We start from the raw sequence: 25,573 nt of genomic DNA, 5'->3' as shown, positions 1-25,573 counted from the left end.
TTTGCAGACTTTCTAGATGCACTGCAACAACATATTAGTAAATAGATTACATCAAGTCAGTATGGACTACGGACTACAAATGAACGTTAAGAAAATCAAGTTCATGATTATTTCTAAGCAACATACAGCAGGAAGGTTGCATATCCAGGGGAAAACAAGTAGAAAGAGTGAATAACTACAAATATCTGGGAACCTGGGTAAATGATAACAATGACCATGGCAGAGAAATCAGGACACGCATTGAAATTGCAAGACAAGCATTTATAAAAATGAAAAAGATGTTTGTTAATCGAGACCTTCCTCTAGAGCTGAGGATAAGAGCCTTAAGATGCTACGTGTTCTCGACTTTGTTGTATGGAGTGGAAAGCTGGACACTAAAAGTAGAAAATATAAAGAAGTTGGAAGCCTTTGAGATGTGGTGCTATAGAAGGATTTTGAAAATACCATGGATCCAACGAGTTACAAATGCAGAAGTGTTAAGGAGGCTCTAAAAGAATTGCGAGGTGATAAAGAACATCAAAACAAGAAAGCTAAAATATTTAGGCCACATGACCAGAGGTGCGAAATATGAGATATTAAGGCTCATAATGCAAGGTAAAATAAAGGGTAAAAGATCTATAGGTAGAAGAAGAATTTCCTGTCTGAGAAACTTAAGAGAGTGGTATAGTTGTAGCTCAGTAGATCTTTTCAGAGCAGCCGCCAATAAGGTACGGTACGGATAGCTGTGATGATAGTCAACCTCCGATAGGAGAAGGAAATACAAGAAGAAGAATCAGAATTGAAAAGGCCACGGTAAACTAGCTCTAGCCCCTAGACTATTGACCATATCGATAGATTCAAAATTGCAATGCCGAAATACAAAAAAAATATTTATCAATATACTTACATTATTTTTAGTTGTTTGCAAAACATTTTCTCACAAGCAAAGCGCTATCACATTGTGACTTTTGACATCAAGAAATCCGTATCAGTCGTGAAGATATTTTCGTAGATAAATCAACGAGTGGAATCTGCGCATAAATGTAAAACTGCTACTGGCAGCATTCACTAGTTTTGTAGGCCTAGCGGGTTCAAAATAAGATTAAGTGATGTGCGAAATAGTTTAGGTTTGTTCTTCCTTGTTATTTATAGTGGTAAGTCAATAAAAATATCCATATTTTAGGACATGTTACAGTTTCTACATGATGCTACAGAAAAACAATAAGCTAATAGTTTGTTTTGTAATATTCGACATGTGTTTCAAACGCACTGCCAACTTTTTTTGTGTTATTAATATTGTGAAAACATGGGTCATGGTCTCAATTTTTGATATTTGAAATATGTTCATAAAAATAATTGATTTTATAGAGAAGGTTAAGGCTGTTTTTTATTTATAAAGAATTGGATATAAATTAATTTTTTTAGAGAGACATAAGCACGATGGGAAATTCTTCACAAAATTTTAATATACATAATATTCTTAATAAGTGTCACTCATTAATAATTAATACTGCCTGTAATTTTTGACATTTTGCTGGCAATTTACTGTTATTTCCGTTTGCAGAAAGATTAAAATTCGACCGTTCACAATGACAGCTAAAAAATATTCAACATATAAAATAGATATAGTTTATTTAATGTTTCGTTTAAAAATACATTAATTTCTTCATAAATTGACAAATTGAATAAAATAAGTAATTGGACTACGTAAGTCCTAGGTCTTCACCAAACGTGACCGGAAGTGTAGAACTTGAAGTCGATATTTGAACTCCTCGTGTAACTTTGCGTTGGACAATTTTGGACAGTTTTTGACAAGCTTCCGGTCATAAGTTTTTAACCGGAACTGACATCAAAATCGGTACTAAATATTCGAGCTCGACTTTTCGAGACGTGAGGATTGATATATCACATTTACTATTTCTGCGACTACAATGTGGCACATCCGGTTGCACCTTTTTAACCGGAACTGATATAAAAACAGGAAGTATATATTTATTTGCGTCTTGTTAAGTCGCGTCGAGTAATATATCGCTTGTACTATTACTTTAAAACTGTACTTCAGGTTGCAATTCTGGAGCCAGAATCCGAGGTTAAATTTGTTACTTTTAATACAATCCTTCGGTTATAAAGCTTTATAAGACATGAGAATGATAAGACATAAGGCAAGACCAAGTACATGGTGGTTACGAAGAACGTAAGACCAAGGATTAGACAAAACGTAACAATTAATGAATACAACTTTGAAGTCGTCAAAGAATTTAAGTACCTGGGAGCGATCATAACATCTGAAAATAAATACGAAAAGGACGTGGCAGCCAGGATTATTGCAGGAAACAGGGCATATTACTCATTAATGACCCTACTTAAATCAAAAATACTCTCAAGACCAGCAAAAATAAGAGTATATAAGAGACTTTCAGCTCTCGGTAATGACGAAATATTTCATTCTGCGTTTAAATTTTTCAAAAATATTAATTAGGGTTAATTACTAATTTTCTCAGGATTCGAAAAAAGTGCATACATTTAAAACACATTTGAACATTTTCACAGGTGACATTTCAATCCTTTCCCCTTAATTGAAAATCGCTTAAGTTTTCTTCTTGAACGTAACTTCATGAATTGTTCTTGTTCAGAGCATGTACCGGGTGGCCCAATTAGATTAGGCACTCATCATTCAAGCTATTTTGCTTAAAATATCAGCTGAGTATCTGTATCTATATGATCACACAGATATGTATATTAGCGATTTTACATTGGTCCAATGATGATTCGAATACTTCTCCACGAGGATGTAATCCTCCAGCAACAAATACCACTCTTCTATTTTGAAACTTTTTTATTTGAAACTATTTTTCCATAAATTTTCATTTAAATATTTAGAGAAATTGAATCAAACTTACTATAATTCGAGAATACTTTTTTTCATTAAGTATTCTATTTAATCCTTTAATGAGCGTTTCTTGGACGATTAACGTCTGTCGAGACATTGAACATGCCTAAATCATTTAACCTATGCTCACTTATTTTGGCATCAATTGGTACCACCCTACATAGACTTCCTCTAAGATACTCATTTTTAATTTATCCATTTTTGTCAGTGCAGTTATCGATGTAATATAGTATGGTATAGTTAGACCCAAACCCAGACATCCACATGGAAAGTTATCCTCCAACACCAAATTGTTCTATATGGTCCACATAATGTTCAGAAAAAGTCACACCATTTTGAGCGTCGGGTTTTTTGGGGGGGGGGGGGGGTAGAAATCTGCAAATTCGTAGTTTTTTAGGTTTTTCGTCATTATTTCTAAAACTCAGCGTTTTAGCATGAACAACCCTCTACACAAAATTGTTCTACATTAAATTTGAAATAAAAAAGGCCCTATGCATAACCCCTCTAAAATGAACGGTTCCAAAGTTACGGAGGTAGTATAGTACAATTGGTCCAAAAAAAGGCCTAACCCAGACATCCAAAGTAAAAGTTTTCGTTCAATACCAAATTGTTCTGTATGGTCCACATATTGTTCAGTAAAAAGTTACACCATTTTGAGCGTCCGGTTTGGGGGGGAGATGGGGGAGAAATCGGTAAATTAGTAGTTTTTTTAAGTTCTTCGTCAATATTTCTAAAACTAGGCTTTAGCGTAAGGAATGTTCTATAGAAAAATGTTTTACATAAAATTTAAAACAAAAAAGGTTTTATACATAATTGTTATAAAATCAACGATTCCAGAGTTACGGAGGGTGAAAAGTGGAGGTTTTCGATACTTTTTATATTTACCGATTTCTCTACCTCTCTCCCCCTCAAACCCGACTCGCAAAATGGTGTGACCTTTTTCTGAACATTATGTGGACCATATAGAACAATTTGGTGTTGAAGGATAACTTTCAAACTTTCACTTTGGATGTCTGGGTTTTTGGTATAGTTAAATCATAAATATTGCCCAAAACATATAAAAAGTATCGAAAACCTCGACATTTTACCCTCCGTAACTCTGGAACACTTGATTTTATAACAATTATGTATAGAACATTTTTTGTTTTGAATTTCATGTAGAATAGTTTTGTATATAATATTGCTTACGCTAAAGCATAGTCTTAGAAATAGTGACGAAAAACGTAAAAAAACTACTAATTTACCGGCTTCTCTCCCATCTCCCTCTTAAACCGGACGCTCAAAATGGTGTAACTTTTTACTGAACAATATGTGGACCATATAGAACATTTTGGTGTTGGAGGAAAACTTTTACTTTGGATGTTTGGGTTAGGCCTTTTTTTGGACCAGTTATACTATACTACCTCCGTAACTTTGGAACCATTCATTTTAAAAAGATTATGCATAGGTCCTTTTTTATTTCAAATTTAATGTAGAACAATTTTGTATAAAAGGTTGTTCATGCTAAACCGCATAGTTTTAGAAATATTGGCGGAAAACTTAAAAAACTACGAATTTACCAATTTCTTCCCCCTCCCCCCCCCCCAAACACGACGCTCAAAATGGTGTGACTTTTTTCTGGACATTGTGTGGACCATATAGAACAACTTGGTGTTGAAGGATAACTTTCACTTTGGATGTCTGGGTTATGCCATATTTTGGATCAACTATACTATAAATACTTCTTATATTCGTCATATTATTACGCAGCATTCTCATGGCAGTATTATACAATTTCTTCTTCAGCTTTATGGAATTTGTCTGTCACACAACGCACCACTCGCTTTCTTCGCACTTCCATCTCATTCATCCAACCCTAATTCTACTGCTTGCATTCCCATCTTTTCCCATTACTCTCTCCATTCTAGCTAATATAGAAATCAAAAGAAAACCTAAAATCAGAGAATCTATAGAAATAGAAAAAAATCCTAACAGTCTAAATCAAAGAAATGAGACTTAAATGCTCCCTACAACATGGAAAACGGTACTGAAGAAGAAGACCAAAATAAATCAGGCGACGACATAGACGATTATTACCTATCCCTCCTTCCCCTCTAATCTATACACAGCCAACAAAAAGAGCCAGGATCTAGGAACCGTTCGGGGGAAGCGCGTCAGGATCGACTAAATAAGTGACTACATTAATTAGTTTAAAAGTTATTCTATTTGTTTATCCCAGAGACCTTTATTTTGCAACAACATAAGCCAGAAAATAATGAAGACAGGGCAATTCTGCGTATGCCAAATGAAAGTAGAAAAGTGATACTATCAAAATGTACCATAAAAAAAATTTAAAAAATTATCTTATATAGTCAAAAATCCTAATGCCAAATTTTTGAAATTTTGTAGTTTACATACATTTAGAATAACTTTGTAATATTGTTCGTAGAAAAAATCATTTTACATAATATAGTCTGGGCTGATTATCGGAGAATAGGCCATTTTTGGGAAAAGTTATTTACCAGCAATTTTATTGCTGGAATCGAATTATAAAATCCTATATATTAATAATATAGGTATGCAAAGTCCTCAGATAGTGTGCTACTTTTTTTATAAACAAAATGGCGCCCGAAAATCGTGTTTTTTTTTCAATTATTGCTCTATAACTCCGAAGATTTTAACTTTACAACAAAAACACCCAAATAAAAATTCACCGTGATAAAATTCTGCATAGATACGTGTTTTCCCGATCTGCTCCGATGAAAATTTTCCTCGGAAAATGTGTGTTTTCCCAACAAAATCTTTAATTTTCAAATAAAGTTTTAGATAAGTAATTATCTACCAATAATTAAATAATTTGGTGACTAAAACCCTTCTTGGTTTAGATTATAGTTCCAGAAGCTGGTGAAAATTAAACGAATATTTTAGCAACAATTCAATTGTTAATTAATAATTTACGGTCGCAATAATAACCAAAATAATTATGATAAACTGATTAAACTTTGAAATCTTATAAATATGAGATGCCTATTTAACATTTTGTGGACAAAATATAATTTTTTTATTTTATTGCATAATCTTTAAATGTTAAAAAAAATAGTTATAAACAAATTAACGTTTCTCAGAAAGTTTTTATTATATTATAATTTTAAAAAATAGCTAAAATGCGCATTTCAATTATCTTGAAAATTAATGCTTTAAAACTTTTTTGCAACCATTTGCAAAAAATTTATGAAATAGCAAATTAAACATACGATTACTACGGTGTTTATAATTTTTTAAAATTCTTTCAAAGCGTAGAAGTAAGTTTAAAGTACAAGCTAATTATTTACAAAAAAATATCGATTATCAGTTTAATGGTTATATTTTAATTAAAGATTAAAAATATATTTTTTTGTAATTTACACGCGCGAAAGTAGACTAATACAGTACTGTAGCTAAAATTTTCACTCGGAGCGACGATCGGCCGTGCAACGTACATTTTTAATAAATAATGTATGCTGCGTGTCAGTCGCTTCGAGTGAACATTTTAGCTCCGACTCAGGCTACTATACTTCAGATAATATATTTAAAGCTAAGTAATTAAATCTACCTGTCAAAGAATAATAAGTCAAACGAAATCTATAAGCAACTGTTAATCCAATAGAAATATAAAAAATTATATAAATATAAATATTTAAATAACTAAAAGATAAAATTTCAACAATTAAATCTTTACAATAAAATCCAGATATAAAAGGAAAACCACACAGAGAAAGATTACAAATATTTAAATAAGTACAAGTTAATGGTAAATGTTTAATTAAACCCCCTATATAACGAATATCTTGACAATTATTTAAATTATGAATAATATTACCAGCACATATAAATAATAATGCTTTAAATAAGGCATGAATTAAAAGGTGAAAAAAAGCTAACTTATATCCCCCTAATGCCAAAATACTTATTAAACCTAACCGACTTAAATCAGGCCTACTTTTGCGCTAAAAATTACAAAAAAGGTAATTTTAATCTTTGATTAAGATATAATTATTGCACTAATTTTTGACATTCTTTGTGAGTAATTAGATTTTACCATAGACTCACTTTTAAGCTTTGAAACAATTAAAACAAATTATAAACAACGGAGAAATCTTATATTAATTTTACTGTTTCATAACTTTTTTTGCAAATGGTTGGAAAATTTTTTAAAGCATTCATTTTCAAGACCTATGAAATACTCATTTTAAGTATTTTTTTAAAGTTAGAATATAATAAACAATTTCTGAGAAATGTTAATTTGACTATAACAATTTTTTTTAAACATTTAAAGATTATGCAAAAAAATGAAAAAATTATATTTTGTCGACAAAATATTAAATATGCATCACACCTTTATAATCTTTCTAAGTTTGATCAATATCTCATGATTATTTTGGTTGTTAGTGCGACTGTAAATTGTTAATTAACAATTGAATTGTTGCTAAAATATTCGTTTCATTTTCACCGGCTTCTGAATTTATAATCTATACCAAGAAAGATTTTATTTCACCAAGCTATATAATTATTGATAAATAATTACTGGCCCAAAAAATTTATTTGAAAATTCGAGATTGTGTTGGAAAAACCCACATTTTCCGAGGAAAATTTTCGTCGGAGCAAATCGAGAAAAACATGCCTCTATGTAGAATTAAATTGGGGTGAATTTTTATTTGAGTGTTTTTGGTGTACAGTTAAAATCTTCGGAGTTATCGAGCAATAATTGAAAAAAATACGATTTGTCGGCGCCATTTTGTTTATAAAAAAAGTAGCACACTATCTGCGGACTTTACATACCTATATTAATAATATAGTGGATCTTATAATTCGATTCCAGTAATAAAATTGCTGGTAAATAATCTTTCTTTGTACTTTACTAATTAGACAAACGTATGATAACTATTTTTTTTTTCAAAATTTAAAGATTATGCAAAAAAAGAAAAATTTATATTTCGTCGATAAAATATTAAATAAGCATCTCATCTTTATAATCTTTATAAGTTTGATTAATGTATCATGATTATTTTGGTTATTATTGCGATCGTAAATTGTTAATTAACAATTAATTATTGCTAAAATATTCGTTTAATTTTTACCGGCTTCTGGAATTACAATCTATACCAAGAAAGCTTTGATGTCACTAAGTTATTTAATTATTGATTAATAATTACTTACCTAAAACTTTATTTGAAAATAAGAGTTATTGTTAGGAATACCCGCATTTTCCGAGGAAAATTTTCGTCGGAGCAAATCGTAAAGAACGTACCTCTATGCAGAATTTAATTGCGGTGAATTTTTTTCTGGGTGTTTTTGTTGTAAAGTTAAAATCTTCGGAGTTATAGAGCAATAATTAAAAAAAATACGATATGTCGGCGCCATTTTGTTTATAAAAAAAGTAGCACACTATCTGCGGACTTTGCATACCTATATTATTAATATATAGGACCTTATAATTCGATTTCAGCAATAAAATTGCTGGTAAATAACTTTTCCATGAATTTTGCTAATTAGCCCAAAGTAATATTCAAAATGCTGGTATTTTACACGAGTTCTTAAAAATGTAGTTCAATTGGGGACTAGTCGTGGTAAGTGAAGGGGGAGCTGGGAGCCGACATATATACGAGTTCAAAAACTAAAAGAGACAACTTAAAACTTAAAACTGAATTATTATTTTCTATATGTCGGGATTTACTGAATATATTTGGATCTATCTTTTTTTAATTTGTATGTAATTTTTTTGTTCATTACAAATTTGCAATTTGTTTAGACATTTATTAATTAATAAACAGTCCAATTTGTTTATACAATTTTTTTAAATTTTGTTTTCCCAAAAATCCATATTGTTAATCATACTATCATAATTAATCATAGAAAATGTTAAGGTATACTTTTATAAATAAATTATCTTCAGCAAATAATTATCTAATAAAAATAATTTACTTATTAGTGTACTTTAACTTTGTCAATGATCATTAATGCTAATATATTTAAAGAAATAGATTTTTGTAAAAAAATATTTTTTCAAGGATTGTTTAAACAAATTAGACTGTTTATTAATTCATAAAATTATAAAAAAAATTCTTATTTGTAATGTACGTATAAATTAAATACAAGTTAAAAAAAGAAAGATCAAAATCCATTGAGTTGATCCGGAGATACAGAAAATTGTATTAGCTTGAAATTGCTTTTTCGGTATTTTAACTCGGTGGATTTGTAGGTTCCCACTAGTAACCGTTTGAACTACATATTTGAAAAATCGTAGAGGGTGCTGTGAAGGTACGATGTTTGTGCAAATTTTTTAAATAAAAATACAAATCCCTTTCTTTAAAATGGCATTAATAAGATTCGTTATATATTATAAACAAATTACCTGTGAATTAAAAAAATCACATGGTAACTTTGTCACAAATGAACTCAGGCTAAATTTATTTATTAGAATTTTAACTATTTATAATGGGAAATAAGCCACTTATTAAATTGTGGCTTATTTCCCATGATAAATAGTTAAAATTTTAAAAATGCCACAAGAAAATAGCTTCAGAACAACATTTATTTATTCGAAAATTCGTGTTAAAATACTAGCTTCTGGAATGTATAAAAAGATTGTTTATACGGATAGTATTTTTAAAATTATTCTAAATGTTTATACATAAACTACAACATTGCAAAAATTTGGCAATATACTCTGGGCTATTTGGCACAATACAAGGAAAAGTTATTTACCAGCAATTTTATTGCTGGAATCGAATCTTATGATTGTATGTATTAATAATATAGGTATGCAAAGTCCACAGATAGTGTGCTACTTTTTTTATAAACAAAAGGGCGCCCGAAAATCGTGTTTTTTTCAATTTTTGCTCTATAACTCCAAGATATTAGATTTTAATTTTACACCAAAAACACCCACATAAAAATTCACCTTAATTAAATTATGCATAAAGACGTGTTTTCCCCGATTTACTTTGATGAGAATTTTCCCTGGAAAATGGAGGTTTTTCCAACAAAATTTTTAATTTTCAACTAAAATTTTAGATAAGTAATTGTTTATTAATAATTAAATAACCTGGTAATATAAAATCTCTTTTCCCATATATTATAATTCCAGAAGCCTATGGAAATTGGATGAACAGTTTAGCAACAATTGAATTGTTAATTAAAAATTTACGGTCACTATAATAACCAAAATAATTATGATAAATAAGAATAATTATGATTTTTGTATAAAAATACACTGTATTTATCTAATGCGCTTTACAGAATTAAAATTGGACTATTTAGGCGGCCTCAGAAATATTTTAAAATTATAAACAATTTTTTGGCTTATAATCAAATAGGATATCTCGGGAAATAAGAAATTAAATTAAATCACGAAACGGTATTGGAAAAAAGCGTCAGGCCGATTATTTTAAAAGAAAAAACGTTTAATTTTGATAAGTAGTTCCTAAGATACAACCGGGCAAAGTTGACCGGTAATTACGGCAAAGATATAAACAATAGGATCATAATTTTTGAATCATCACCTTTCTATTTTTGTTCTCTTGAACGTAGGCACTGTTCTCCATATTTTAACTGATTCGTATCGAGAGGTTCTCCCACCCATTGCTACTGAAGTGATGATAGTAGGTGGCTAGCGACATCTGGCATTGAAAGACGAAGTAGTTTTCAATCCTAATAGTAAATTATTAATATTAAAAATATTAAAAATATTACTAAAAGATTTTTAAATTGAAAACTTATTGGTGCACTTTCCTGGTGACACCTCCAAGACTTCTACAATTTGCAAGTCAAATGGATGCTGCAGTGAAGACGAGAGGGAAGGAATTCTACACTATGCAATTCACATCCCCCGTCTGCAGCTGGTAAAGTTCCAACGGGGGATGTGAATTGCATAGTGTAGAATTCCTTCCCTCTCGTCTTCACTGTATTATCCATTTGACTTGCAAATTGTAGAAGTCTTGGAGGTGTCACCAGGAAAGTGCACCAATAAGTTTTCAATTTAAAAATCTTTTAGTAATAATTTTAAAATTTTCAATATTAATAATTTACTATTAGGATTGAAAACTACTTCGTCTTTCAATTCCAGATGGCGCTAGCCACCTACTATCATCACTTCTGTTGCAGTGGGTGGGAGAACCAATCAATACGAATCAGTTAAAATATGGAGAACAGTGCCTACGTTCCTTCCGATGAAGGCTCCAATAAGAGCCCAAAATCGCGATTCAAGGGACTGGACTGCACTCCGTATTCTAATTGAAAAGTAAGATTGTTTTGCCTTCGCATTGCAACGGAATAAAAATGGTATACATTTTTATTTTGCAAATATTTTTATTTGAAAGCTGTATAAGTATTTAAACAAACTTAATTAAACAAATTAAAAATTTTTTGTTATAATAAATAAATTAATTTATTATAACAAAACAAAAGCAACTTTGACATTTATTAATGCGTTAGTTAGATGGCCCTACTCGAGTTACTTGGGAACAAAAAAAGAATGAAGAAAATTGCTCCGTGGGAAGCCGAGAAAATGCATTTTTTTAACGTATACCGATTTTGAACTTTGAGATTACATTTTTTCCAACCTAATTTTTGATTGGAATTTTGCTATTTTTGACAATTTTCACTCGTAACATCGATAGATTGTATTATAATAATTGATGTTATGAGTACTTTAAAGATATGAAAATTGGTGTGGAGAAAGAGTGTGAAAAAATTGTGATTCTATTTTTTATATCTTTGCCGTAAATGCCGATAAATTTTGATCGGTTGTATCTCAGGAACCGCTCATCACAAATAAACGATTTTTCTTTTAAAAGAAGCATCCTGTCGTTTTTTTCCAATACCGTTTTCATGATTTAATTTAATTTAATCTTTCCCGAGATATTCTATTTGTTTATAAGCCAAAAAAATTGTGTATAATTTTAAAATATTCCTGAGGCCGCTTATATACCAATTTAGGCCAATTTCAATTCTGTAAAATGCGTTAGATGGGTACAGTGTCTCTTTATACAAAAATCATAGGTATTCTTATGTATAATAATTATTGTGGTTATTATAGCGACCGTAAATTTTTAATTAACAATTTAATTGTTGCTAAACTGTTCAGTAGATTTCCAGTTGCTTCTGGAATTATAATCTATACGAAAAGAGATTTTATATTACCAGGTTATTTAATTATTGACAAACAATTATTTATCAAAAATTTTAGTTGAAAATTAAAGATTTTGGTGGAAAAATCAGCATTTTCCGGGGAAAATTGTCGTCGAAGTAAATCGGTAAAAACACGTCTTCATGCAGAATTTAATTACGGTGAATTTTTATTTGGATGTTTTTGGTGTAAAGTTAAAATCTTTGGAGTTATAGAGCAAAAATTGAAAAAAAAGACAAAACCGGGTACCACTCCAAAACCGTCTGTATCTTTTGCTATGTAAGAGTAGCAAATGTTTGCTGCAGATTGAAATATTCTCAAATGACTTAAGTTTGATATGCCATATCAATTTTTAAAAATGTTCTTAGATTTTTAATTTTTTTTATTTTTATGAAAATATTGCAAAATACCTGTTTTGTCCAACCGGTATGATAAAACCGGGTAGTAACTTAATTACCATGTAAAAAGACTAATGGGCAGAAAATAAAATATTTATTAAAAGTATGTGAACAAAAATCGAAAATCTATGAACAGAAGTCACAAATAAAAACATCATCTACATCATCATAGGCACTACAGGCGTTATAAGCCCATTTTGTGCAAGACACACACTTCATCCAGCCTTCCTTCGCATTATAATTTGAAAATAGTTAATTGTAATATAGACACGCATAGTCATTATTATCTTGTTCCTCCAAACTCTCCAAAATTGTGTTTTTGATGCCCTTTGGAGCCCTTTTTACACGATTTTTCTTTGTTTTTGTCCAGTTCATTTAGTTTTAATTTTTTTACGACTGGAGATTTTTTTAATTTTCCTACTAGCTTTCTTACTAGCTTCTTCAACAGAAGAAGCCACATGTTGTAGTTAACTAAAAGCAAAAAAACCACTGCAGAAACGAGAAGTAACAACAGGTCTGATAAAATCGGGTACCCGGTTTTGTCGATTTTCGGACTACCCGGTTTTTTCAAACTCGTAAACAAGACATTAAATCCTATTTAAATTTTTAAGTTATGAAATAATATTCAAAATGTTTTGCCAAATTAAAGGTAATATACTAGGTTACATGTATTAAATTTTGAAATGGCCATTAGTTATTCATTAGAGGAGAAAACAGCTATAAACTTACCTTAAAAATCGAGTTTTCTGCATCAAAAAACAGGTGAGGTCTTACTGCTCCGGCACAGATTACTCAAATGAGGTAGAAATGAATACACACGACTGTTGGTAGTAAAGGGACACTATTTTTAACATTGTCTAATAGATAGCAGCAGACAGTTAGAAGAATTAAGGGGTACCCGGTTTTATCAACCTACCCGGCTTTGTCCAACTCTCCCCTACTTACTCTACGAAGCATTTGTAAAATACACATCGAAATACACTTTGTATTCTATTTTTCATCTCATTCCTTGTTGTTGGAGGTATTTTATAAACTTCATTATTAACGTAACCCCAAAAAAATCAGTCCAATTTATTAAATTCTGGTGATTTGTGTGGCCACGCTACTGGTCCATTGAAAAATGAAAATATCTCTAAAACTAATAAATTTAGACATAGGGAATGTTATCTAAAAATTAAAGTACGGTAGTGGTACTTTTCAATAAAATACAGAGTGTTCTATTTAAAATTACTGAAAAAATAATGTACTTGCGTTTTTACTCACCCTGTATTTTGTATAAAGAAAATTACTAATATTAATCATTTTTGTAAATTTTGATAATACGTTAAAAACATGGCATTAATAAACCATTGCTGTTTTGCTTATTTTTATTTATACAGGGAGTTGAACTTGTTACGATTTTCATATAAAATTGGTTATAACTTTGTAAGTACCCTGTATAGCATAACAAACCTTTATATTTTTGTGATGGAGAAGTTAGCAGGATTTCGAATTTAAAATAAAATATAGGGTGTCCCTTTTAAAAAAACATAAATTTGGTCTGCCACTGTGTTATCGAACACCCTGTAACATTCTAACTAATTTTGTAATGTGAAGCTCAAAGGGGGCCAAAATTTCTGTTATTAACTTTTATTGCTATCTATTAGTATAGCGGATCCATTGAGCTTTACCCCACTAATCAATCACCCTGTATTAATTGATTTTTTTACCTTTTTGTTTAATACATTTTGATACTGCCACTCTTCTACTTTCATATGGCATACTCAGAATTACGCTGTGTTCATTATTTTCTGTCTTATGTTATTGTAAAATAAAAGTCTCTGGGAACAAATAAAATAACTTTTAAACTAATTATTGGATCGGTCTCAAATGTTGAGGGTTTGTTAAGCACCAAAATACCCAACTTTGGATGAAACCCTAAAATTCTAGGTTAAATTTAGTAAAAGTTATTAACAAAAATCAATTTTCATTTATCTTGCAATTTGCGAAGTAACAAATTGACTTTTTAACATTCAAAAATCGGTATTTTGAAGCTTTTTTAATGTTCTATAAAATTAAATTTTGTAATTTTATGTCAACTATTTAGCTTTTTAATGGGGTGCATAAAATCGAAAAAATCGCGTTTTTGCACTAATTTGTTAATAATTAAAAACCGAACGAGAACTCTAGGCAGGAAACAGGTAAGTTTTCTTACTATAGGTCTACAATAACTAAAAAAGTAGTCAGCTACCTGGATCTTTGAGTGTCCTGGGAAAATCCTTATTTCTCTGGACTATTATTATGACAAAAAATAGAATTTAAAAGCTAGCAAATAAAAATCAAGGCAGATGGAATTCAATCCTTGGTTCGGTGTTGACAACAATTCTAAAAAATGTTTTACTGTTTATTGCATAATGGAAAATATTTTTATATTTTTTAATTATAATAAAAACAAGTCTGCCATAGAGTTAATCGTACGCGTTACATGTCCCAAAACAAGTGATCCCCGTACAAAACCCAAATATAAATAGTTTCCTGATTTTTACAGGTCATGGAAAGGTCAAGAATCCATCGAACGCAGCTTGGCGGAAAATGTGAAATTTCGTCTATTAATTATTTTTAAAAATAGATGGATGTTGACATTGATTTTTATTTGTTTCAGTCAACCTTGCACTAATTCTTTCAAGTTTAGTGGGTCATGGATTTTTTGTTCCTGGGATGTTTTTATTTTTTATCAAAACAAATTACGATAACAACTTTATCTTATTTGTTGTGTTAGGAAAAAGCGTTAATTATTCATAATTAAATCAATATTATTATTTATCATTGTAGACTATACTTTTCAAAATTAGACAACCTTAATAACATATTAATAAAATATTCATCGGTGTTATTCCAGAATATACACTCACGGACAAAAATATTGCATATATTTTGAAATTATCATCATCATCATCTTCTTCTTCTTCTTCTTTTTGTGTAGACATGACTCTGTCTGTTTTTCAATGTGCCTCCAGTAAGTTGTCATTCCAGCGTTTTCGTAGTCTTCCCACTGATCGTCTTCCTGTTGTGGAACCGCCGTCCTTACTACTTTATTTGTTGTCATTCGGCTTATGTGGTCGTTCCATTCGACTCTTTTGTTTTTCACCCAGTTATTAATGTTGTCCACCTTTCTTCTCCGTCGCATATCTGCACTTCTAGCTCTATCCCTGGTGTCTTACCATCGATTTTTCGAAGTGTTTTCATCTCTGCTGTTTCTAGCATTATTTTTGTCCTTTCTGTATTAGGTCGAGTTTCTGCCGCGTATGTCATTATTGGTCTGATGACTGTTTTGTAAATTCTGCCTTTCACTTCTTTTCTGATATTTTCATTTCTCTATATCGTTTCATTCAGGCAACCTACGGCTCTCTTTGCTTTATTCACCTAATCTTTCACTTCTGTTTCGAGCTTTCCGTAGCTAGATAGAGTGATGAATAGATATTTAAACTCCATGACTTATCCTATTATCTGACCCTCCAGCACTAATCTACACCTTATTAGATTTGCTGTTGTGGCCATGCATTTATAGCCCGATCAAAGAACAATCTGACCCCAAAAAAAAATAAAGGAAGGATGAAAATTTGGGAATAGGTAGTTGAAATTGTCTATTATTATATAAGAAAAAGTTTACAGTTCTACATCCCCTCCATTTTACAAAATCCCCCATATATACAGAATAATTACAGAATACCCCATCTCGAAGGTGAAAAATATACATTCCAAATAAGACCAAAATTGGACAAAATGACTAATTCTAAACAACTTCTGTTCTATAGAGTTTTTTCGCTGTCAATATTTTTCGAGTTATTTGCGAGTAAATATGTTCATTTTTAACAAAAAAAAACATGTTTTTGAACGGTTTTTCGGAGATAACTCAAAACGTAAGTATTTTATCGAACAAAATATTCTTAGCAAAAGTATAGCTTATGAAAAATTAAAAAATATCCACAAGGAAAAAGTTTTCCTGTAGTTGGCTGTATACCATATAATACAAAAAACAGTAAAATCCTGTATAAAAGGTATATTTAAAATCCCTCAAAAGGGCCACATTAAAAACACAACATAACTAGTTTTCGACTAGTTTACCAGTCATCATCAGTGCTTACCTAAAATGAATATAACCTGATAAAATAGTGCAAAGATATTGAAATTTTGACTAAGGTTAAGAAAATTATAGGTTATACTCACGTGAAATGTATATTCTAACCACCGAGATATTGTTTGACAAAAATATGTCGGTCAAAGCCCAGTAAAAGTTGTCCGTCAAGGAAACATTGGTTTAAAACGTTACATCAAACTAGGATGTTTAAAATATTTGGCTAATCTGCCCCAGGTAACATCTGAGCTGTGGATATGACTTGTTCACATGTTAAAAGTATGACGGCAAGTGACAATGAAATGGATAGAGACCTCCGAACGATGACAAGACAGAAATGATAGTTTCACAGGAAGTTGAAAATTAACCTATCATATTTAAAGACTAAGGTGTACAGCTTGTTAAAATTAGAAATGATGTAACAACACATTCCATTGTGAAAATTATCAGTAGTAATTGCACAAGAGCTCTGAAATTATTGAATTTTTCCCGAGTGACACTTTGACAGTTTTAATTTCACGAGCCGAAGGCGAGTGAAATTATGTCAAAGTGTCACGAGAGCAAAAATTCTATATTAATTTCAGAGGTCGAGTGCAATTTGTTGCGATTTTTTCATGAATAAAACTGTTCAAAACCAAAATTTTATTGTAATTTATTTATGTAAGTACCAGTAAACACACAGTTTTTATAAATATTTGACGATTGAAAGTCATCACTTTTATAATTTTTAAAACATTAATTGTCATTAATGTCACTGAATGTATTTTTTCGTAGCAACGAAGGGCATCTGACGTAATATACTTAACGACGGGAGATTATCAAAAATTATCGATTTAATTCAGATTTCTGTAGCTTTATATGGGTCAGAATCTCCTATGAATGAAATAATCATTTAAAATTCGTTGTTATGGTTAAAAATTTATTCGCGTATACTTTAGTGGAGTTAGTTAGGCAAACCACATTACACAAAAGTTTTGTATTCGAGAACTAAATTCAGTAATAAAATCCTAATATCAAGAGACTTAAGATTTAAAACAGTAATTTTGTGTTGATTTAAAGTCATCGAATTTATTTAACTTATTGGTAGCTGTTGGAATTTGTGTAGGTAAGTGTGTAAAAAATCACATGGGGGTGACTGAGGTGTAAAAATGTCTTAAATAATCTAGGGGGATGTATCATTAACGATACACCTATTTCTAAGCGACGGAAAGCGAAACACCTACGGTTTCAAAGAATTGAATAAACAAATAAAGAAGGTAGTAAAGGAAGACTTAAGGATCTACAATGAAAACAAGGTAAAAAAAATTATAGAAAAGAATCGAGGCCTAAAATGCTTAAGACCAAACATAGGAAAGCCTCTAATAATCTCATTAAAAGATAAAGATGGAAAAGAAACAAGAGAAAAGAACAAAATCCTAAAAATTACACAAACATTTTACCGTGATTTATATTCCTCAAACAAAGACCCAGATAACACTGCAAAGGAAAATCTTAAGAAAAAGATAATAAATGTCAACTCAGAAGTACTCCCTAATATAGAATCCTTCGAAATAAAACAAGCTATGGCACAACTAAAGAACAATAAGGCTCCGGGCCCAAATGGACTACTTGCCGAAATGTTAAAGGAGGGGAGTGAAAATATTCTCGAAGAATTGAAAAATCTTTTCAACGAATGCCTTCACCAAGGAGAAGTCCCAGATGATTGGAAAGAAAGCTTGACAATAATTCTCTTCAAAAAAGGAGACAGGGGAGATCTGAAGAACTATAGGCCAATTTCCCTGTTGTCTCAAATGTACAAACTGGTTATGAGAGTAATAACTAATAGGCTATCGTCGAAGCTTGATAGCTATCAACCGGTAGAGCAGACAGGATTCCGAAAGGGTTACAGTACAGCGGATCATCTTCTTACAGTCAGAACGCTAATAGGGAAAGCCAATGAATATCACTTGAACTTATACATTGGTTTCCTTAGCTATACCAATCAACAGAGGAGGTCACCAGGGAGACGTTATTTTACCAAAGCTGTTCACACTGGGACTTGAAGACGTGTTCAAAGACATTAACTGGGTAGATAAAGGAATAAATGTTAATGGAACAAAACTGAGTCATTTGAGATATGCTGACGACATTGTAATATTCACTATAAGTTTCGAAAAATTACAGACCATGATGACGCAACTATTTGAAGCTTCCGAAAAAGTAGGTCTTAAGATGAACTTAGAAATAACAAAAGTAATGACGAATACACCGAACAATACAAAAATAACGTTGAATGACATAGAGTTAGAAACAGTAAGCGAATACATCTACCTGGGACAGATAATGAAAGTTAACAAAGAAAATCAAACTGCCGAAATTACTAGAAGAATAAGGTTAGCGTGGGCAGGATTTGGAAAACTCAGTTGGATCTTGAAAAACACTAAAATAGAACAATATTTGAGAACCAGAGTTTACGATCAGTGTATCCTCCCTCTACTTACGTATGGCTCACAAACGTTGGACACTCACCAAGGCCCATATGGATAAAATAGTGTAAAGGCACAAAGAGCGATGGAAAGATCAATGCTCGGGGTGAGGCTCATTTATAGACAAAAAAAACAAATACATGGATTAGAAGCAAAACCAAAGTAAAAGACGCAGGAGAACATGCTGCCAAATTAAAATTGAGCTTCGCAGGACACAATGCCCGACTGAAGAATAAAAGATGGAATCACGAAATACAACAATGGAGACCATGGTTAGGAAGAAGTAGAGGAAGGCCACAAATGAGATGGGCCGATGACATAAAGAAGTTTGGAGGACACAACTGGAAACAAGTGGTGCCAAATAGACAACACTGGATTGAATTGGGGAAGGCCCATGTCCAAAGTTGAATTACTGAAAGCTGAAGAAGAAGATGCCAGTTGTAACCTCATACAGAGCATTAATTTTGGTGGTGGTGGCATAGTGCTATGGAGTGCTATTTCTTGGAAAGGACATACCAAACTTGTGAAGGTGATTGGGTGCATGACAGCTGACATGTGCATTAAAAACATTTTATAATATCATGTCTTGCCGTTTGCCAGCAATATTGGATATGATTGATTCGTGCTAATGCACGGTAACGCACTATTAGAATAGTGAATAGTTACCTCCGTGAGATTCAATTTAAAAATTATATTTGTTACTATATAGCTCATATTAGATTTACATCTGATCGAGTATATACGACACTTTAAAACATCGCATTCAAAAAAGAAATCTTTTAGCACTGGGGGGATAAAGATTACAGCACAAAGAATTTCACTTCACATGATAATTTCAAAATATGCAATATTTTTTTCCTGATTTTCACTTCACATAATAATTCAAAATATGCAATATTTTTGTCCTGATTATGTTTTCTTGCAGCTCTATTGGGGTTTTGTTTTTATTTCTAATTTGCTACAAGCATTCTAGAACATGCTTAATTCATGTTATGTTTAAAACTAATCATGCTTAATTCATGTTATGTTTAAAACTAATCATGCTTAATTCATGTTATGTTTAAAACTAATCAGGTTTATTTGAAATAAAAGATTCACACCAACAATATCAGAAGAACCAGACAGCGCAGCGGAACAATGATACTAAATGAAGAGGTAGGTACTCTATGCGCCCAAGAAGATTAAATGGACCAAGAGGAAAAAAATCATTTTTAGACGGATGATTCTTTCATATATTGTTCCCTAGGCTTCCTCGAACACCGTACCGGCCGTCTGGCTACTGATACAGGTTGCGTTCATTACTGAGCAGCACAGTTATCGAATTTAACATATCGAATGTAAAATTATTATAAGACGAAAAATTTTTTTGTCAATATTTTTAAACATTATTAGGAATAAGAACTGTAATTGCCAGCCATTTCTGTGGTTTAAAAAGTAACGACAAAAAAATTTTTCGTCCTAAAATAATTTAAATTCAATATACAGGGTGATTGATGAGTGTAATAAAGCTCAGTAGATCCGCTGTAGTAATAGATAGCAATAAAAGTTAATATTAAAAATTGTGGCCAACTTTCATCTTCACATTACGAAATTAGTTAGATTGTTACAGGGTGTTCGATAACATAATGGCAGACCAAACATCTGTTTTTTTAAATAGAACACCCTATATTTTATTTTATATTCGAAATCCTCTTAACTTCCCAATCACAAAAATATAAAGGTTTGTTATGTTATATAAGGCTTTTACAAAGTTATAACCAATTTTTTATGAAAATCGTAACAAGTTCAACTCCCTGTATAAATCAAAACAAACGCAACAGCCATGGTTTATTGGTGCCATATTTTTTTGTTGATTGTAAAAATTTTTAAGAATTGTTGATATTGTTAATTTTCCTTAGGTTGAATACAGGGTGAGTCAAAACGCAAGTACATTCTTTTCTCAGAAATTTTAAATGGAATACCCTGTATTTTATATTACTATCGAAAAATATCATTACCTTACTTTAATTTTTGTATAATATTCCCTATGCCTAAATTTGTCAGTTTTCGAGATATTTTCATTTTTCAGAGCAAGTTATTAATTAGGGTGTTCTATTTAAAATTACTGTGAAAATAATGTACTTACGTTTTGACTCACCCTGTATTCGATATAAAGAAAATTAGCAATATCAACCATTTTTATAAATTTTGACAATCAACAAAAATATATGGCACCAATAAACCATTGCTGTAATGCATATTTTTATTTATACAGGGAGCTGAACTTATTACGATTTTCATAGAACATTGGTTATAACTTTGTAAATACCCTGTATAACATAACAAACCTTTTTATTTTTGTGATGGGAAAGTTAAGAAGATTTTGAATATAAATTAAAATATGGGGTGTTCCATTTAAAAAAAAACAAAATTTTTGTATGCCACTATGTTATCGAACACCCTGTAACATTCTAACTAATTTTGTAATGTGAAGCGCAAAGTTAGCTACAATTTTTGTTATTAACTTTTATTGCTATCTATTATTATAGCGGATCTACTAAGCTTTTTCACACTAATCAATCACCCTGATTTTGTGTTTACCTGTACAGGTGTGCTGCGCAGTAATGAACGCAACCTGTATCAGCGGCCAGATGGCCGGTACGGTGTTCGAGGAAGCATAGGGAATAATATTATAGCTAACAATAGGAACATATTATATTATATGAAAAATCAGCCGTCTTAAAATTATTTCTCGAAAACGTTTCTCTTAGACCAAAAGGCTCCTAGTCCGGATGGTTTGCCGGTTGAACTATTAAAGTTTGTTAAACGAAGACAATATACTTACATAATATGCTTACGAAACTTTTAATATAGGTATTCTATGAAATAGGATGACTGACTATTCTATGAAATACCTGATGATTGAATGACTTCTATCACTAAGAAAAACAACGCTAAAGAATGTAAAGATCGTAGAACGATAAGTCTAATGAGCCATGCATTGAAATTATTTTTAAAAATCAAAATTTATAAATATTATGATTTTAAATTACAAAAAAATAGATCCCAACATAAGTAACACACAGGATTGGGCAATGGCGTAGGAATTGGGGGGCTTTATTCTGTTTAAACATATTAAAGAAACATTGTTTGGGCGTAAATAAATATTTAGGTATAGGTCTGCTTTATAGATTATTGAAAAGCGTTTGACAGAGTAAGACAAGACTAACTCATGATAATTTTGAAACAAAAGTAAATAGGCAAGCGAGAAATAAGAAAAATAGAAAACTTTTATTTTAGAAAGAGAGAGTAGATAAAAATAGATAACATAAAAATAGTACATCAAAATTAAAAGAGGGTTACGGCAAGGTTACATTCTCTCTTTATTGCCATTTAACTTGTAAACTTGTATTCGGAAGTTATTATGCAAGAAGTAGAGAGCTTACTGTATAGCTTAAATAAAAAAAAATACGTAAAAACACATTTCACAAACGCATAACACACAAACGAGTAATAAAAAAACACAGAAATCAGTTAGAATTTGATATACCGAGGGTACAAACACCATCCTCAGATTTTTTCAACTAAATGCAGGGTATTGCCTACAACATCAAGTCCAAGTAAGTCAACTGTCAATTAAAAGCAGCTTGCTACAACTTTGGTTATACGTTTTCGCAGAATTTTTTAAAATAATATTTTTAAAATGGATTTGCGGAGTGGCAACAAAACGTCAGATATTAGTTGAAAATGTAATTTTCATTACAATCAATAATTTCTTAATCCCATATCATCCCATATATCCCATAATCGAATATTTAAATTACAGTTTTATATTATATAGTCAATATAGAACGAAAGCATGCATTTTTTTCGGAAAAATTCAAACAAGCTTATATTTTTCTAGAACTTCTTTTGTTAGTTTATACAGGGTGTCCAGAAACTCTACCGACAAACGAAGACAGGAGATTCCTCAGATAATTTTAAGACAATTTAACACAATTCACCTAGTCCGAAAATGCTTCTTAAGGAAGCTAGAGCTCTTTGAAGATGGCGTCATGAAATTAGTTTTTCTTAAATACCTCCAGAACGCTTCTATTTAGAAAAACGAAAATTGGTATGTATATTTACTTTTCAGAGATGAATCGATTTCATCTATTGCAAATTTCTAGTACCGGTCATAGGCGTCCGTGTTGGGTAGATAAACGGGTATTTTATCGCATAACTTTTTTGTCCTAAACTTTTATTCATTTTTGACACCGGATTATTAAATTGTGAGGTATTCTAGTACTAAAAGGTACTCTTACTTTAAGTCGGTAGGACTTACTGTTTTCTAGAAAAATCGATTTGAAAGTTCTTCGTTTTTGGAATTTGAAAAAAAATTGAAAGGACTTTTCAACAAAAAACAAAGTATTTTACCAACATAAACTAAGAGTAACTGTTAGTACTCGAATACCTCATAATTTAATAATCTAGTGTCAAAAATGCTCAAAAATCCAAGACAAAAAAGTTATGCTATAAAATAACAGTTGACCTACCCAAAACGGACGCCTATGACCAGTACTAGAAATTCGCAATTAATAAAATCTATTTATCTCTAGAATATAAATAAATGTACCAGTTTTCGTCTTTCTAAACGGTTTTTTTTTCAATTTTTTTTTTTTTTTAACAAAAAGTGAAAAATTTTCAAATTGATTTTTCTAGAAAACGGTGTGTCCTACCGATTTAAAACAGAAGTACCTTTTAGTACTAGAATACTTCACAATTTATTAATCCAGTGTTAGAAATGCATAAAAGTTAAAGATAAAAGTTATGCGATAAAATAACCGTTGCCTACCCAAAACGGACGCCTATGATCGGTACTAGAAATTTGCAATGGATGGATTAGATTTATATCTTAAAGATAAATACGCGTACCAATTTTTGTTTTTCTAAATAGAAGCGTTCTGGAGGTATTTAAGAAAAACTAATTACAGGACGCCATCTTCAAAGAGATTTAGCTCCCCTAGGAAGCATTTTCGGACTAAGTGAATTGAGTTAAATTATCTTAAAATGATCTGAAGAATCTCCTGTCTTCGTTTGTCGGTAGAGTTTCTGGACACCCTGTATACATATTAAAGTAAAAAGTTCTACTCACAGATTTTGCTCTTAATTGTTTATTAATTGTTTAAACAATAACGATTGTTTTGTATGTGCTGAGTCCGAATATGGCATTAAAATTTGAAAATTCTTATACAGAAGCTCCTATACAGTATGTCTGCGTAGCTAGGAACCACATGGGAAACTTTTTTACTATCAATTTTACGAAAAAAAGTTATTCTCATAAAATGCTCTGCATAGTCTAAAATCTAAAACTTAACTATCAGATATCAAATTTTATCAATTTTATACGAGGTATGTCAAAAATATGAATTTCGTTAAGGAGTAAAGTACCTTTATATTCCATATCAAAAGTTGTTATAAAGAAAAGTTGTTTGGAATAAAAACTATGTTTTAATATAGAATTACATCCCTCTAATTGAAAAAAATTTTTTTTTTCTAAAATTACGGATACTCATCATCATTTTATTACAATAATTATGATAACTACTTTATTATCAATTTTACGAAAAAAACTTATTCTTCATAAAATGTTCTACCTGGTCTAATGCCGCGTCCGCATTGGTAAATTTTTCGTACGTACCAGATGTTCGTCGCAAATATTTGCGTGCTCGAAGTAAATTTTGCTAGTATGGACGCGTTCGTCGCATAAATCGGACGCAAGAATTTTCGACGCACACACTCCATCGGTTATCGTTTTCGAGCGAAGATTAAATGATTTGAGCACCGCGTCCTCACTGGTAAAAATTTGAGACGCAAATTCTTGCGACGAACCATTAATTCAATACGCACGAAAAATTTACCAATGAGGACGCGGCTTAATATTTAACTTACACTTTTATTGCTTACACTTCCTTACACTTACATTTTATTGTTTTGTATTATTTTACAGGATTATGTATGTTAAGGCTGCATTTATAGGAATTTTATTCCTAATTAGCATCGCTAATACCCTAGACTGTGATATTGTTCCAGAAGATATAATTAAGCCAAAAAATATAAATGATATAGACAGATATATAATCTATATTCAAGGAAATCCCAAGACTTACACACCAAATCAAAAATATAACGGTAGGTAACCAATCTGAGTTGATGTTACTGTTATTTAGAGTAGATTTTTTTTATTTTAATTGAGCGAAAATATGATGAATGTCCTTTTAGTCCATTCTTTCACGGTTTTTGCTCCAAATTTTAAAGAACCGCTTGGATTGACATGAAATTTGGAATGCGTATAGTTTACATGTCAAAGAAAAAAAGTGATATTGTGCCGATGTGTGCTTTTGCCCTGGGGGTGTCTTTCACCCCCTCTTGGGGGTGAAAAAATATATGTCCAAAATAAGTCCGGAAATGGGTAAACTGACTACTTTTAAGTAACTTTTGTTCTATAGAGCTTTTTCGCCAAGTCAACATTTTCGAGTTATTTGCGAGTGAATATGTTCATTTTTCAACAAAATAACCACATTTTTAGACGGTTTTTCGCAAATAACTCAAAAAGTAAGTATT

General features: G+C 31.0%; 1 protein-coding gene across 3 annotated transcripts in view; it reads left to right on the top strand.

Moving 5' to 3' along the window:
- The first annotated feature begins 937 nt into the window (after window positions 1-937).
- LOC126889818 (spondin-1-like) overlaps window positions 938-25,573 on the top strand; it is a 90,710-nt gene continuing 66,074 nt past the window's right edge. The window contains exons 1-2 of one of the 3 annotated variants that reach the window (XM_050658491.1): window positions 938-1,133; window positions 24,960-25,141. In XM_050658491.1, the coding sequence (XP_050514448.1) occupies window positions 24,964-25,141 (178 nt within the window). In that variant the 5' untranslated portion in view covers window positions 938-1,133; window positions 24,960-24,963. The remainder of the gene's footprint in view (window positions 1,134-24,959; window positions 25,142-25,573) is intronic. The other 2 variants (XM_050658489.1, XM_050658490.1) reach the window with 2 other exon arrangements.

The sequence above is a fragment of the Diabrotica virgifera genome, chromosome 8 (assembly GCF_917563875.1).
Source record: "Diabrotica virgifera virgifera chromosome 8, PGI_DIABVI_V3a".
Classification (NCBI taxonomy): Eukaryota; Metazoa; Arthropoda; class Insecta; order Coleoptera; family Chrysomelidae; genus Diabrotica; species Diabrotica virgifera.
The sequence above is the reverse complement of the archived record's forward strand: the minus strand, read 5'-3'. Positions and strand labels throughout refer to the sequence as shown.